This window comes from Talpa europaea (genome assembly GCF_964194135.1).
Source record: "Talpa europaea genome assembly, chromosome: 1".
Taxonomy (NCBI): Eukaryota; Metazoa; Chordata; class Mammalia; order Eulipotyphla; family Talpidae; genus Talpa; species Talpa europaea.
In genome coordinates, this window is record NC_140073.1 from 21858951 (window position 1) to 21873811 (window position 14861).

The 14861-nt window shown below is 47.0% G+C and overlaps 1 protein-coding gene across 1 annotated transcript in view; it reads right to left on the reverse strand.

Annotated features, from left to right (window-relative positions):
• Window positions 1-1540: 1540 nt before the first annotated feature.
• The window catches only part of KIAA1549L (KIAA1549 like), a gene marked incomplete at both ends in the record, with an annotated part of 230659 nt that continues 217338 nt past the window's right edge, over window positions 1541-14861 (reverse strand). Inside the window, 4 exons of the mRNA XM_084254514.1 lie at window positions 1541-1822; window positions 5347-5498; window positions 6613-6761; window positions 9098-9195. Coding sequence (XP_084110640.1) covers window positions 1541-1822; window positions 5347-5498; window positions 6613-6761; window positions 9098-9195 — 681 coding nt within the window. The remainder of the gene's footprint in view (window positions 1823-5346; window positions 5499-6612; window positions 6762-9097; window positions 9196-14861) is intronic.

The following is a 14861-nucleotide window of genomic DNA, read 5'->3' on the forward strand; positions in this document are numbered from 1 at the left end:
CCACTCCTACTCTTCTCTCAACTTTAAATTTCCACCTTCTTCTCTTAGTAAAGACCAAAGAAACTCATGAGGAGAATGGAAGGATAGGCTCAGAAGGGGATGGATAACAGCTGAAGCTAGATGGGTCATGGGTGAAGGCAGGACAGGACCTTGTTCTCCAACAGACACCAATAAGCCCCCAATATCGTGCATGGCTCCCAACGTTGGTGAGGAAACCAGACTGTTCATTCTCTCTGGGGTACCCAAAGTCAGTAGCTGTTTTGTTTGCAGTGACAGTCAGCAACTGGTGGCTCAGGGCTGAGAGGCAGTGCCCATACAGAATTCTGCAGGCTGACTGGCCATGCCTGGGAGGGTGATTTGCAACATCTTTGTCACAAGGTCAGCAGCCCCACCATTTCTGTTGAAGTCCTCCTGCGCCCATTAACTATGGGGTGCAAAGGGCACTGGCTAACTCCATACACTTTTTTAAAAAGTTATTTACAGTTAAACATAAATCAACAGGTTTTCTACATTCAGAAGCTTCCACAAACAGAGGCTGCAGCCTGGGGAGGCTGTGGATCCACTATTTCGGCTTCAAACAGGCATCAATGACTATTTCCTTTTGCATTGCTCGGCAGCACATGCTGAACATCACTGATGAAGGGGCAGAGACTTTCTTGTACAAGTCGATGTATCTGTTTCCTCAAAAGAAAGATGCTTCAATCTCAGGCCCCCTTCATTGCAAGGCAAAGAAAAAACCTCCATGAGTAACTTTTTCTTTTGTAGGATCCTAAAAGCTCTTAGCACCGATTCTCTTTCTGTTAGATCCCACCTTGCAGGGTTCTCTGAATCTAAAATGACAACACGTTTTCAAAAGCCTGTCAACACACATCAACCATTTCCTCTCATCTCCTCTCTCTTTGTTTAATTAATGGGGGGGGGGGGAAGAGCCAGGACTATTTATAGGTGCATTCATTGAGAGTACTGATTTTTATCCAATTCATTTGACTTTGAATATGAACCTTTAGAAGAAAGGGAGTCAAGTTTCTTGGCTGGAGTCAGTGTCTCCCTTACAGACCAGAGGTGATTTTAAGGAATACAGTCACAGCTGATGAGAGAGAGCAGTCTGGTGCTTAATCACACCCCTGCATTGCCTTTAAAACAGAAACGGAGTTAACATGCAGAGGTCACCAAAGATAGAGCTGTATTCTCCCCTCTGGTGATTTATTAAAATGTGGCATTGCTCAGAAATCTGCAGATAGCTAATGTCTCTTGTGACTAAGGCTCCGTAGGGAAATGCACCCATAGTTCAAACATTTAACATAACAGAATGTCAAACATATGGTCCCGTGCAGGGACTTCTTGACATAGAATCAGTGGAATAATGAGAATCCAGTTGTTTAGGAGTTTTGCTCTGATTCCCAGAAGCCCCACTGTTCACTTTTTCAGTAAGGGAGGGCGAGAAAGATTCACACACTGATGTGACTCCAGTTCCAACATGTTAGGCTTGAGAAACCTGACGACTATTTCCTTGTGTTTGAAGTTCCCAGGGGCTCAGGCATTAGACCTGGAACTCAAACATGTCTGTCTGTTTCTTGGCCAGCTTGGCCACCTCTTCCCGGATGGCCTTCACGAGGGCCGCTGTGGAGATGTTGGTCAGGGGTGCGTCAGATGGGTCATTCTCTGCTAGGCTCTGTTGGGAGGCCGCTGTGGAGGGCACCGGGGCCTGCTCCAAGCTGGGGTGCATGCCGCTTGGCTGGCTGTACTGGCGAGGAAGCCTGGAGGGTGAGCTCTGCTGATAACGTGACCGTGGGTAAGCCTCGATGTACCCCGGGAGGGGGACCTGCAGAGGATGGTGGAAGAGAAGGCCAGGGCCTGGGATTAGACAGGGGCTCAAGTAAGTCCTAGGAGACCCTCAATACTGGAAACAGGAGGGAGCTGAGGCCAGGGAAGGAGAGTCAGAAGAAAATACGGTTGTGTAGATATGAAACCTGGAGTCAGTTTGCTTAGAATGTGGGCATTTGGACCCACTGGTTATGCTGGTTGGCTGAACTAAATAGGTGCAGGAAACCCTGCTGCAAAGAGCTGGAACACACTGAGTCCACATCTGGTTACCTTTTAAATATAAGCACAATCCAGCAAATGGAAGGAAGTATAGTTGACCCTTGAACAATGGAGAGGTGGTTAGGGAGTTTTGCAAAGTTGGGGTTCTGAGGCGCACAGCTTGAAAATCATTAAAGGATGTCCAGCTGGTGCCCAATGTTGGTGAAGCAAGCTGTCCCATCCCCCTTCCCGCATTTCAAACTCAGCGGGAAATGAAGAGCCCTTGCTGCAGCTGAAAGTCCACTCTGGCCACCCTTTGGCTCTGTGGCATTAAGTGTCTTGGTGCTGGTAGCTGGGACAGGCCAGGGACACCTGACTCCACTGGAGTGGCCTCAGGGTAATATTCAGAAGCAGGGAAGATGAGGACTTGAGAGACTCTTCCTTATAGTACATGCGAGAGGGATCCATCATGCTTCACTGGCCCCAACTCAGGGCTGGCAAACACCACTCCCCAACTTTTCCTAGCCAGTGACCACGATAGATAGCACCGACTAGTTGCTGCACACCTTGCTCCTGAGCCTGGGAATCCTCCAGATCCTTCTCTATCCAGCACCAAGAACAAAACCTATTCATCAACCCAGGTCCAGGTGATTTTATCCAAGCTACCTCCGTTCTGGATACCTGGGATCAGGAAGGCGAGACATGCAAATGGCAGAAGGGATCTTCCTTTCCACAGGATGTAGAGGGTGGGCATAATCCCTGCCCCCATGGGGAAGCTTTCTCCAGCTGATAACTAGTCCCCCACGCAGCCCACATGAGCAATAAATCACCTGTCCTCTGGGCTTGTTTCCTGACTGCAAAGCTCCACGCATGGGCATGCCACCCTGCTTACCTGGAGTGGTAACTGGGCTCCAGGAAAGACCCATTTAGGCTGCAGCAATCATCCTCCTCTTAATTAAAAACTAATAGGAAACTGGTTCTCCTTCGCATTGAGGGGGCTGAGCCCAAAATGATGGATTCATTTTGGTGAGGTTTTTGATCTGCTAGGTTCCCCTTCTTTCATCTTTAAGACACTATGAACCCAAAGGCATCTGGATGTTGCTGGACTAATCCACCATCTGTGTCTTGAGAGCAAGGGCCAACCAAGGCTTTGGAAATCCTTTTTTATTTTTTTTTAAAGATTTATTTATTTATGCATACAAGTGCTAGGGTGTAGACCAGAGGTGCGGGGGTGAGGGCGTGAGAGGATTCATCAGAGACAGCATGGGGGAGCAGAACAGGCAGATCTACTGAAATATACTGCTGAGGGGAGCAGCGGGCAAGACAGGAGAGGTCTGCTGTGCCATGTGGGTAGCTCCCTGCCCGGGGATCGAACTAGTGTTGCAGTAACTGAGGACTGCTTCATGGTGCTAACGTTTAACCCCTTGAGCCACCAGGGAGGCCCCTGGAAATCCTTTTGCCAACTCCCACAGAGTCCTCGCATAATACTCTGCGCAGAGCCACCAAAGCTGCAGGCTTACTACTGCCTGATTAGATGGAGTCTAGTGTCATCTATGTTCTGTAAGTTTAGACTGGAAGTAGAATTATGGAATCAAATAGGCTCTGAACTGATCAACTCATATCCAGCGATTCAGCCGTTTAGAAGCTGGTTGAATTAAACAGGTGCTTTAAGTCTTGCTGCAAAGAGTTGGAACACACCTGAGACTCATTTGACTCTACCTGGCTGCCTAAGGTTTGTTCTAAGTCCTAAGATTTGTTTACTTAACAGCAGGGAATCCCTGTTTCCTCTCTTAGAGCTTATTTACTCCAACTTTATAAACAATTGTAATGAGTTCAGACATGCCTCATTTGCAGATAATAGTGCATTAGGAAAAGCATATTTAAGGGGGAGTATATAGCTGGAAGTGGGGACATTGACAGTAATTTAAGTGCCAGCTGGGAGCAAAGTCAGAGAAAGGAAAAACCACACTGAGCCACTGGAATAACTCCAAAATGATAATAGTTTGGAGATATTTGACATAGGGGCAGTAATCCTATAAACCATCAGAACCCATCTTACAAATGTCATTTTAGTACAGTGAGGCATAGTAATGATGCCGAATCTTTTGTTAATGACCAATTAAAGTATGTTCCTCTTTAAAGGGGAGGGGGAAAGAATGTCATTCATTTCAAAATTTTTTAAATGCAAGATGGCCTCATCTATATTTAAATATTTTAGAAATTACATTAAGCTTTGATCAGGAAAATTAAAATAGACAGAAGAGCTTTACCCCTGAGAGCATCATTTAGATGTGGCATTACTGCAATAAGAACCACCACCAGCACTGACGTTGAGTTAAACCTGAAGAGTTAGTATGGACCGCAGGGATTTGGGCAGAGAGAAAAAGATGACCCAGGCCTTGTGTGTCAACTATTTCCTAAAGATAGGACATATTTCAAATTTTGAGACCAAACCCTAAAGTGACATATAGGATCAGAGCTCCAGGCTCAGCCTGGGGAGGTAGTCTGCCCTTCTTCTCCATGATGGGTTATCGGACAACCTACTCCAGAGGCTATCACTGTGCTTGTTGTTTTGTTTGGTTTTCTGGTTTTCTCACTTAGCAGCCCTTGCCAGGTGACTCAGGCTGGTTTGGGTGTGACTCCCCAGGTTCACAGGGGTGCTATTCCCTTTGGTCCAGACTGGGAGAGGTCTACTGTACCAAATTCTCTGACTTGTTACAAAGGAAGAAACCAAGGGCCATGACAAGACAGCCATTTTTCAGAAATTGAGCAGGAAGCCTTGGGTTTCTAAGGCATCTTTTTACATGGTGTTTCCTCTACAATATTTACAGAATTTTCAAGCAAAAGGAACAAGTTGAATAAAGGCTCTGGAGTCAGATGCAATGTTGAATTCGAGCCTTGACACCTTACTAGCTGCATGACATCTGAATAGACCTCAGTTTTCTCATCTGCAAAATGGGATGCAATACAGGAATAATATTTACTTGACAGGATGTTGTGAAGACTAAAGAAGACAATATAAACAAGACACCTAACAGTGCCTGACACAGAGAAAATACGGTAGTTGTTATTATTTAAATTAGTCCTATTACGGTTGCCTAGTTAGGAAGCAGGGGAACCTGGACTAGAAGGCTGGTTTCAAGTTCCTCTGTCAACTGCCATTCCACTTTACCAGACTGTTTCCTCTAAAATAGCTGACTTGAGTCACCTGAGTGGTGGGAGGGAGGCTGAGATAACACAACATTCAGTCTCAGCCTCTCATGCATTTTCTCCCTGTAGCATGTCAAGCAGGTAGAGTTGTGGGGGACTAAGTAAAGGTCTCACCGAATCGGCCCACTGGCTCGAGAGCTCATTCTCCCCAGCATAGGACATCCAGGCCTGGTTCCTGTAGGATGAGGGAGGCGTCGGGATGAAGTAACCAGTGAAGCCTGGTCTGTTGGCAGCTGGGATGGCGAACACGGCCGGCACCGTATTACCTGGTGCAGAGGGGATGGACAGGGAGATTAGGCCAACACCCACCCACTGTCAGATTTTAGATCTTAAGAAATAAAGCTAAGTTGGGGGAAACTGGAAAATGGGGGGGCAGATTCTGGTATGGAGGAGGAGGTAGTGGAGGGGGGCTAGACCTTCCCTGCTCACCTGTCCAGTCAATTTGGAAGGCACCATCGATTGGCAATCACATCCAGCTTTCTACATTCAGGTGATGGCTCGACTCCCCTGGCTGAGCCCTCACCACCCCCCCATGCTCATCACAACACCCCCTGACCTGCCGGCAAGAGGAAATCACACCTTGGTGTCCAGGTGGTCTCTCCCCAGAAGGATAGTATCTTTAAAGAGCCAAGAAAAAGAACCAGAAGGAATGGATGCTACTGGTGGGGTTTCTGGACACTGTTTTAATCAGTGTTGACAACTGGGTACTTGCAGTTTTAGCCTAAAAGGTATGGTGTGAATAAAGCAAAAACCAACCAGGGCAGGCACAAACCTTGATGCCCATGTCAGCTTTGTTTGTAACAGCAAAAAAAAAAAAAAAAAAAAAAAAAGGAAACAACTGATGTGTCCATTGCTGGGGAGACTCCCTCCACAGAGGGAGCTTTTATGCAGCAACATACAAATCTTGGAAACAAAGTTGAATTAAGAAGACAAAGTGCAAAAGGAAATGTGCAGCTTGTTATCACTTATGTACATTTAAAGTACCTAGGGCATTAACATACACTGTTAAGGACATACATATATAGCAAAAAGTTAAAACCCAGGCCTGGAGGACTATAATAACCCCTGGGGAGAAGGGAAATAGATGGGGTGTGTAAAGCTTTAAAGAGATATCTATTTTTTAAATCCTTAAAGTCTGGCAAAATGTCAACATATATCCTGACTGTAACACATCTTAATGTTTTGTCAGATTTCAGATCTTAAGAAATAAAGCCAGGAGCTCTCTAGCCAGGGCTACCGAAATTAGGAAGGGGGCTCAGAAAAGAATTGCCCGGATTTCTGAGGGGGGCAGGGAGAAGGCAGACAGTGAGTTTGGGGGAGGGGAAAGGCAAAGAGCACAGCAAAGGCTTGGGCCGGCTGGGGGACTCTTCTCTCTCCCACCTGAGTAATTTAAAGCAGACTGATCCAGCTGTGCCACGGACACCTGACCCCTGGACACCTGCGCGAAGGAGGCGCTGTCATGCAGCTGGGCCGGCTCTGGCCCCGCAGACTCGGCCATCCTGGTCTTGCTGCCGATGTCCGAGGTGGACCTGGGCGGGCAGAGGGTGGGGGGTTGTGTTAGCCGAGTCCCCTACATCACAGCGGGGTGGCGGGGGGAAGGGCGTGAATGACCCCAGAGCAGCCATCGGGAGAGGCAGCAGTGTCCCAGCTCTGCAAGGGGGGCACCCCTTGTAGGATTTGCCCTCCAACAGCGAAGGGGGCTATTGGAGCAGCGTCGTCGTGCTGGCCAGAGCTGGAGTGGTGGTGTGGGTGTTTCAAGGCCAGCGGCCCCCTGAGGTGGTTCTTGTGTCTCTGGGGAGTAGCACACTTAATTTTCACACAAAAATCAGCCAAGCAATTAGCGCTGGGTGTTAGCTGGGGATGGTGGACCCAGGAGCTGGTGACATCATCGGCAGCCAATGAGAAGGCTCGTCTGCAGAGCGGGGTTGCAGCTGCTCTGACTCCAGGAGGGTGGCCCAGGAAGGCTTTTGGGTGCACAGCATCCCCGCTGCTATTGGGAAAACTTAACCCAAGACCTGGGAAGCTACGATGCCCCTGGGAGCAAGCAGAGGAGTCTAGCACTCTAAGTGCGTTGTGAATGAGAGAAGTTTTTTGTTGTTGTTGTTTGCTTGCTTGTTTGGTCCTACAGGCAAGCCGTGATCCTGCCCATTTAACACATCATATTTCCACTGAGTGTTCAGAAAGCCAAGGGAGAAGAGGGCAGGCTGGGCTTGGTGGCCACCAGCATCTCCCCCTATTATGAAAGATGCTTTAGACACAGACTGCAGCTGAGACTCCAAGCTCCCCTAAAATTGAAATGGGAGGGAAGCAAAGGCAGCCACCGAAGGTAACCACAGGGACACCCTCTGAGCAGGAGGAGGCTGTGGCAGTAAGAGCAGAACAGAACTAGAGTGAAGGAGCCTGATGGAGAGGCAGCGTCTGGGCTCCTGCTACCTCCCTCTCTGAGCCTCAGTTTCCTCCTCTGAAATCAAAAGGGTAAATGAGCTCATCTCCCAGGTTCCTCCCTGGTCTAATCCTCCAGGTTTATATGGAAGGCAGTGACCTCCTGGTATTTGGCAAGGATGGCACATGGCTCACCAGGGCACGGGAGGAGACTGATGGTTGTGAGGCAATGTGAGAAATAGATGCTGGCCTTCAGCAAACCTACCACAAAAGGCTGAGGGGAAGCTCCTCCCATCCTGGACCCTGAGGAGTAGCTGAGAAGCTCAGGGAAGACTATTCCCCAGGGGAGGGTAAATGCAGCCATATGGTAGTGCTAGAGATTCAGTATGGGGTCCTCCCTTCCCTTGCTCACCCCTCCTTGCCTACTCACGCAGCCCTGGCTTCCCCCATGCAGGTCCAGGTAATAACTACACCTTCAGAAAACCCTTCCCAGGAAAATTCCTGGATTCTGATGCACATATTTTGGCCGCCTTGGAGGAATCCCAGAAACTGAAATCACTTGAGCTTTTGCCCTCATCTTTCAGGTAAGGAAACAGGGGTCAAGCAGGTGAGGCAACTTGCCTGGAGGTGCACGGCAGGTCAGTGGCGGGGAGATGGAGTCCTGGTCTGCTGCTTCCCACCCACTCTCAGCTTGGCTGGAGTCGTGGGGCCGTGTCTACACATGCTAGAAACGAGGGCAGGGTGGTTTCTGAGGGAAATTCAATTGCCTTCACTGTTTTCATGTGGTTCACAGATTGGGTGTGTCTCGTTTGTCAGGAGAGGCCAGGGCAGTGGTCCACAGATACTCTGGGCTACAGCTGCTTCTCCCAGCCCTGCACACGATGACTATGCCAACGTCTCCCAGTGCTCATGGCTTTTGTGGCTCTGGTCTATCTTTATTTAAAACATATGCTTTTTATATCATTACAAATCAAAGAGAATACTAAACCCATGCTTCATAAATGACATATCTGAATTCAGTCTTTCAGCCTCTCCATCGTAGAAGTCAAGAGGTAGGTGGGTGCTGGGACACACCTCTCCCTGGCCTCTCAGATACCACCCCTAATCACCAAACAGACCTGTGGATGCACAGACCTAGCAGGAGGCACCCCAATGTGAGGCAGCCCTGTGATGGCCCAAGCTGGAGTCATTTTCAGATATTCAAGGTCAGGGTATCAGCTTTCAGGGTATGCGGCAGCTGACCATGGGTTTTTTCAATTGTGGGTTCTATTGTGTGCCTGCTCTAATGTCTAATGAAAATGGTATGAAGTTTGGCCAACCCTTTGTGGCCCCCACTTCTTTCTTGGCACTCAGGTGCTCTAGGTACATGGTTAGACAGGTGATACACCCTGAATGGACCGGGGCATGAAGGAAGTCTGTCACTCGGGATACTCAGGACCCAATCCTTTCCAAATACTCCAAACAAGGCAAAGGAATGTGTTACCGCCTGAGAGAAGTAACAGCTACAGGGCCAGTCCGGGGAGGTACAGGTGGCGGGGGAGAGCCCATGACCATTTCAGGAAGCTGAGAAAACCTGTAGGCCTGTGAAAGAGACAGAGACCTGTTAAAACCCAGCCTCGATCAACACATAGATTCTTATTTAAAAGGGAAGCAAACTTTGTAGTGTCAGACTTTCCTTCCTTCCTGAAACATTTCAGTCTCTCTGAACATGTTCCCTGCCCCCTCTCCTACCTCATCTCCTACCATTCTGTCCTTTGCTCAGGCCTCTGTAGCCACAGAGCACTTCAGTTATCAGAATACATGAATTTTTCCCACCTCAGGCTTGCATATGTATGCTGTCCCACAACCCTGGGAAGCTTCTCTTCTATTTCTTCCCATGGCTCCTTGTTTCCTTTCACTCATTGAGCCCCAGACTCACCTAGAGCCCCACCTTATCTCTTCCCATATCCTGCTTTATTTTCTGTCACAGAAGTTGTCACTCTGGCATTTTTTTTTTTAAATTTTCTATCTGCCACCAACTGGAATGTAATGAGGGCGGGGGCTCTGTTGGCAGCTATATCCTCATGCCTGGAACAGTGCCTGGTGTATCATGGATGATCAATAGATAGTAGATGAATGGATGAATGAATCATTAATTGTGGTTTGCTTTCTTATTCACAGAAAGAGGGTCTAGTGGGGAAAACACTAGGTTTGGAGTTAGGAGGTATATGGGTTGAGGTCCTAGTTATTGATGAATAGGCTTATATCCCTAAGCAAGCCAGATGACCTCTCTAAACCCCAGTGTCTCCTGAAATGGGACAAGGATGCCTGAGGTATGCTGAAAAGATCAGGCATATCAGGTTGTGTGTAAGTATTTCACAATCTATAAAGCACTATTCAAAGATAAAGGATTGGAACTGGCTCAAAAATGAAGACTTTAATCAACACATGCAGGGATAAAAGGAAATGGTCAGAAATAGACAGATCAGAGACTTCTTTAGCAAGAAAAAAATCTAGACACTCTCTTAGAAGACAAAGCTTAACTTGTGCTTTTCATTCATCTTTCTCTTTAGGTATCATGGCGTGCAGATCCTGAAGGAACAAGATGACAGGTCTTTAAACTTGAAGGCATCCAGACAAAAAGCATCGGCAGAGGGAATCCATAAACAGGATTCTTTAAACTGAATGAGGTCTTCTCCCTCCAGCTTATGCAGACCACATACTGACAAGGACTGGCCCACTAAATAACAACTTGATCCTGACACACACACACACACACACACACACACACACACACACCCTCCCCCACCCCCCCCAGAAACTAAATAATCATGAGTTGAAACCAAAGGTGGAAATAGTAGTGAGCAAAGATTAGAGGTGGGGCTATTTTCTAGCTAAAAAAAAAAAGCTAGATGGAGTTGTTCCTGTATTAGCTCACTAAAAGAATTGATTAAAAGTTCTGAACTTTTGGCAAATATAAAGGGCATCCCATTCTTAGGAAAATTTTTCCAGGTACAAAGCAAGCAGTATTCTTGGGGTCAACAAAATGCAGTGGAAGGAACATAACACCCGCTTTAGGTTGTATCCTTGGTGTCCCGGGCAGCCACAGGAACTACAAAAAGGAGTTAGACACAGGAACTACAAAAAGATGTAGCCTGTGGCCTGCACTAGAAGGCTAAGGGCATCCCACATGGTTCTTCCTACACCACCTTGTGTAGGTTCCCATGCTCCTAAGTGCTCCTGGCTTTGCAGTCTATCTCCTCTTCAAAAGGGAGCCGTATTTGGAACCCGGCTCCCTTTTGATTGCTTTGCAACTGGGATCCCACTGGAAGCTATTATCCAAAATTGTTACCTGGATCCAAGTGCCCAGTTCCATGATAGTGATCGTAAGGTGCCCAGGCTGGCACATAAGGACACCACCTTTTGGGATCCTTGCCCTCTGGATAGGAAGGAGATCAGAGACTTAGAACTGAAGTGTTTAAAACAGGTCTCAGGTCTCCAAGGTGGTAGGAGCCTGGGTGTGACTAGAATAGGACACTTTGGGCTCACAAGTTTGGTTGTAAAGTAGAAGGAAAGAAGGTGACCATAGTCTGTTCAAAGTTCCAGTCCCAATGCCCCTGGATAGGGAGTGAGGGGTGGGTCAGGGTCATGTTCTCTAGCAATCCCAGTGGAAAGTTAGCTGTGTGTGTGTGTGTGTGTGTGTGTGTGTGTGTGAGAATAGTCCTTTCCTTCTAAGACAGGAAAATTGTGACAGATTATATTTTGATATAACAATTTAGTAACCAAGATCTCCTCTCACAGTTCCTTAAATCCAGAACCTTTTCCTGCCCCAAGAAGCAAGAGCACCCCACCTTCCTGCCCCAGGGAAGGCGGGCCCCAACACTGAAAATGCACCCAAACGCTCAGTCTTACTGGAATCTCAAAAACAGAAAACTACTGAACTGTAAGAGTTTAGGGTTTCAAATGTCAGTTACTTTAACCCCAAAGTATTCAAGGTTTAAGGATGATGCCCAAGCAAGAGATTCGGAAGAAAGGAGGTTCAATGAGACAACTCTGCCTCAAATTGGGTAGACACCTTCAGTTTGAAGGAGGGGAAGCTGGAGAGAAGTAAAGAATTTAGATGCTATAGGGTCTGGAAAAGCGACTCCATGGTGGGGGTGAATGGGAATGGGGCTGGGTGGAAGGTGGACACAACAGCATAAAAATTTAGGGAACCTGAAAGACAAGGACATATACTCATTACTTGAGAAGAAACCATAGCACAGAATTCTCAGAGAGAGAGAGAAAGAGAGAGAGAGAGAGAGAGAGAGAGAGAGAGAGATTGTAGGAGAGAACTAACACACACACTTAAGCATGGAAGAAAGAAGGGAGAGTTGTGGAGAAAGCTTATAGGCAGGAGGACTTGGATACAACTGTGTTCTGCCACAGACTACACCTGGACACTAGATAGAGGACTTCTAGGCACGCCAGCGAGATTAGTTAGATGAGGACAAATTGGGACCAGATATTGAAGTCTTCTGGCACATGGAGACTATTACAGAAAAAAGGCTTCCCTTCCTAGGGGCAATGATAGCAACAGGTAATAACATCCTCTTAAGTGGCATAAGCCACCTTAGGAGAAGACTATGCTCCAACTTTTGAGATTGGGGTCTTCGTCAGAGCTGGGAGAACATCCCTATGGCTCACCTTGGATGGGTTGGGGGGCTGCAGAATGACTGTGGGCTTTGAAGTTAGAAGGCTCTAGGTTCTAACCCCAGTTCAACCCTTTATATGTGGGCAAGTTTCTCCAGTTCTCCAGTCCCTCACTGAGTACACGGTCAATATATTGACCTAAGGGCAGTTGTTAAAGTAGAAAAAATATGTCTACGTAGCTCTTCGCTCTGTATCCAGTATCCAGTGGGAGCCCAACAGATGGCAGCTGTCATTTTTGTCACTGTTAATTCCATCTGTAAAGCCCTCATGGGGAAGACGTTTGAGCCCCCGCAGCCTTTCTTGGAATCCCCTACTCTGACACCTGCAGGAAGATGGTAGGATGTTTTTGTTCTGGTTGGCACAGACCCATTACAACTGCTAGCAAATGGATTGGTCATTGGCTGTCAAGTTCAATTCTTCAGATTCAAGGGGTCAAATATGATGAAGACTCCCCTGAACTGCAGTGCTGACATCCCAAGCTGCTGGCAGTAACTTTTTCCATGCTATAAATGCCATCAACCTGTCTCAGTCCATTTAAAACCACCAGCTTCCATTTATCCCCCGGCAGAGCTTGAAGCACTTCTTCTTGGAAGTCGAGAAGTAATCATAGTTATCAGTCTAAATTGTCACTGTTTCCATTGATTACCACACTATCAAAACACAAGGGGATTAGGCAAGAACTTGGGTTAAGGACCATCATCATTCTGTGTACGGTTAGCTATTTTCTCCTTTTGTGAAAATAGGGACGACATGTCGTTGGTAAAAAGGAGGGGAGAACCTTAATAACCAAACAACTGCCTTTGATGGAGTTCTAGTTTGATGGCCGTCTCTCTTCGGGTTGTTTTTCAGTCCGTTTTCATTTTTTGGTGGACTCATTTTGTATGTTGATGTTTTTGTCCTGTCAGCTCCAAAGTATAACAGAACCATCTAAGTTTTCAGATGCCCCACAGTGACATATTTAGATGATTTTGTTACTTTGAGGCATAGCAGGTAGGATGTATCTTCTTGCCTGTCATTGTTTGGAAGACCCGTCCTGGTTGGTTAAGTTTTTTCCTCTGAATCCCTATTCTCTTTGTGGATCCCTACAATCTGACCTCCAGCCAGATGGATCTGGACACTCAAAAGAGTCATCTTTAAACAGAAGTGAAGCTGCTCTGGGATTCTGAGTTGGGGTGCCGAGAGCCTGCTCTTAAAGGAATTTAACAGAGTGGGAGGAAGCTGTAGTCTTCTGCATCTGTCAGAAAGGGATATACAGGGCCTCCCCTGTGGCGCAGCGGTTGAGTGCTAGGTTGCGAAGCTGCCCGCAGCCTCTGCAGCGCCTGTTCGATCCCCGGCTGCTCCCCGGCCACCGGAGGAGGGTCCCGCATGGCGCGCAGACCTCTCCTGCCACCTGCTGCTCCCCTCAGCAGTGTACTTCGGTCCTTCTGCCTGCTCTGCTCTCTGCTCTGGCTCTGGTGAATTCTCTCACCCTCCCGCGCTTCTGAAGTAGCCAGTGCTTGTATAAATAAATAAATCAATATTTAAAAAAAAAAGAAAGGGATATACAGGCATGCCTTGCTTATGTGCTTTGCAGATATTACTTTTTTCTTTTTTATGCAAATTGAAGGTTTGAGGGCCTCCCTGGTGGCCTAGGGGTTAAGTCTCAGCATAATCACCACTGCAACCTGAAGTCTGATCCCAGGCCAGGGAGCTAACCATATATGGTGCAGCAGACCTCTCCTGTCTCTCCTGCTGCTCCCCTTAGCAGTGTATTGCAGTAGATCTGCCTGTTATGCTCCCTATTTTGTCTCTGGTGAATCCTCTCACCCCCTGCACCTCTGGCCTACACCCCAGTTCTTCCACAAAAAACAAAAACAAAAACGAATTGAAAGTCTGTGGCAACCCGGTGTTCAGTAACTCTCCTTTCTCAAAAGTGCTATTTTTTAATAGCACCATCTTTCTAGCAGTTTCACTTCATGCCTCTGTGTCACGCGTATTTAAGGTATATACATTGTTTTTTCAGATATAATGCTATTGCCCATTTAACGGACTGCAGCATAGATAAACATAACTTTGATGTATACTCGGAAACCATAAAACGTGTGTGACCTGCTTTATGGCATTATTCACTTTACTGTGGTTATTTAGACCTTAACCCACAGTGTCTCGCAGATGAGTCTGTAACTAATGGAATCCAATGAAAAGGAACAATTTTTAAAAAAATAATGAAGACCATTTACCATGTAATCTGATGTACTGGGCATCATACAAGCATTCTGATCTATATTGACTAACAAATACTGTCTTACACAAATTATCATTTCTCCCGCACCGTGGCTCTCTTACCCCTACCACTGGATGGCTAAAGAATCTGGGCTCCTGAGTCACAGTTACTGGCTAAGGCTGTTTAGCTACGAGCACCAAGCTACTCTGGGTTGTGGGAAAATCCAGGGACACGTCCCTGGATGTATGGAGATCAGGAAGGATGAACCAATGAAACTGAAATCAGTGTGAATCAATATAAAGGATGGATAGAGTAACTTTCCCAGAGGACTTAAGAGGTGACTATAAATGTGGTAAGACTAAGGTATTTTCTA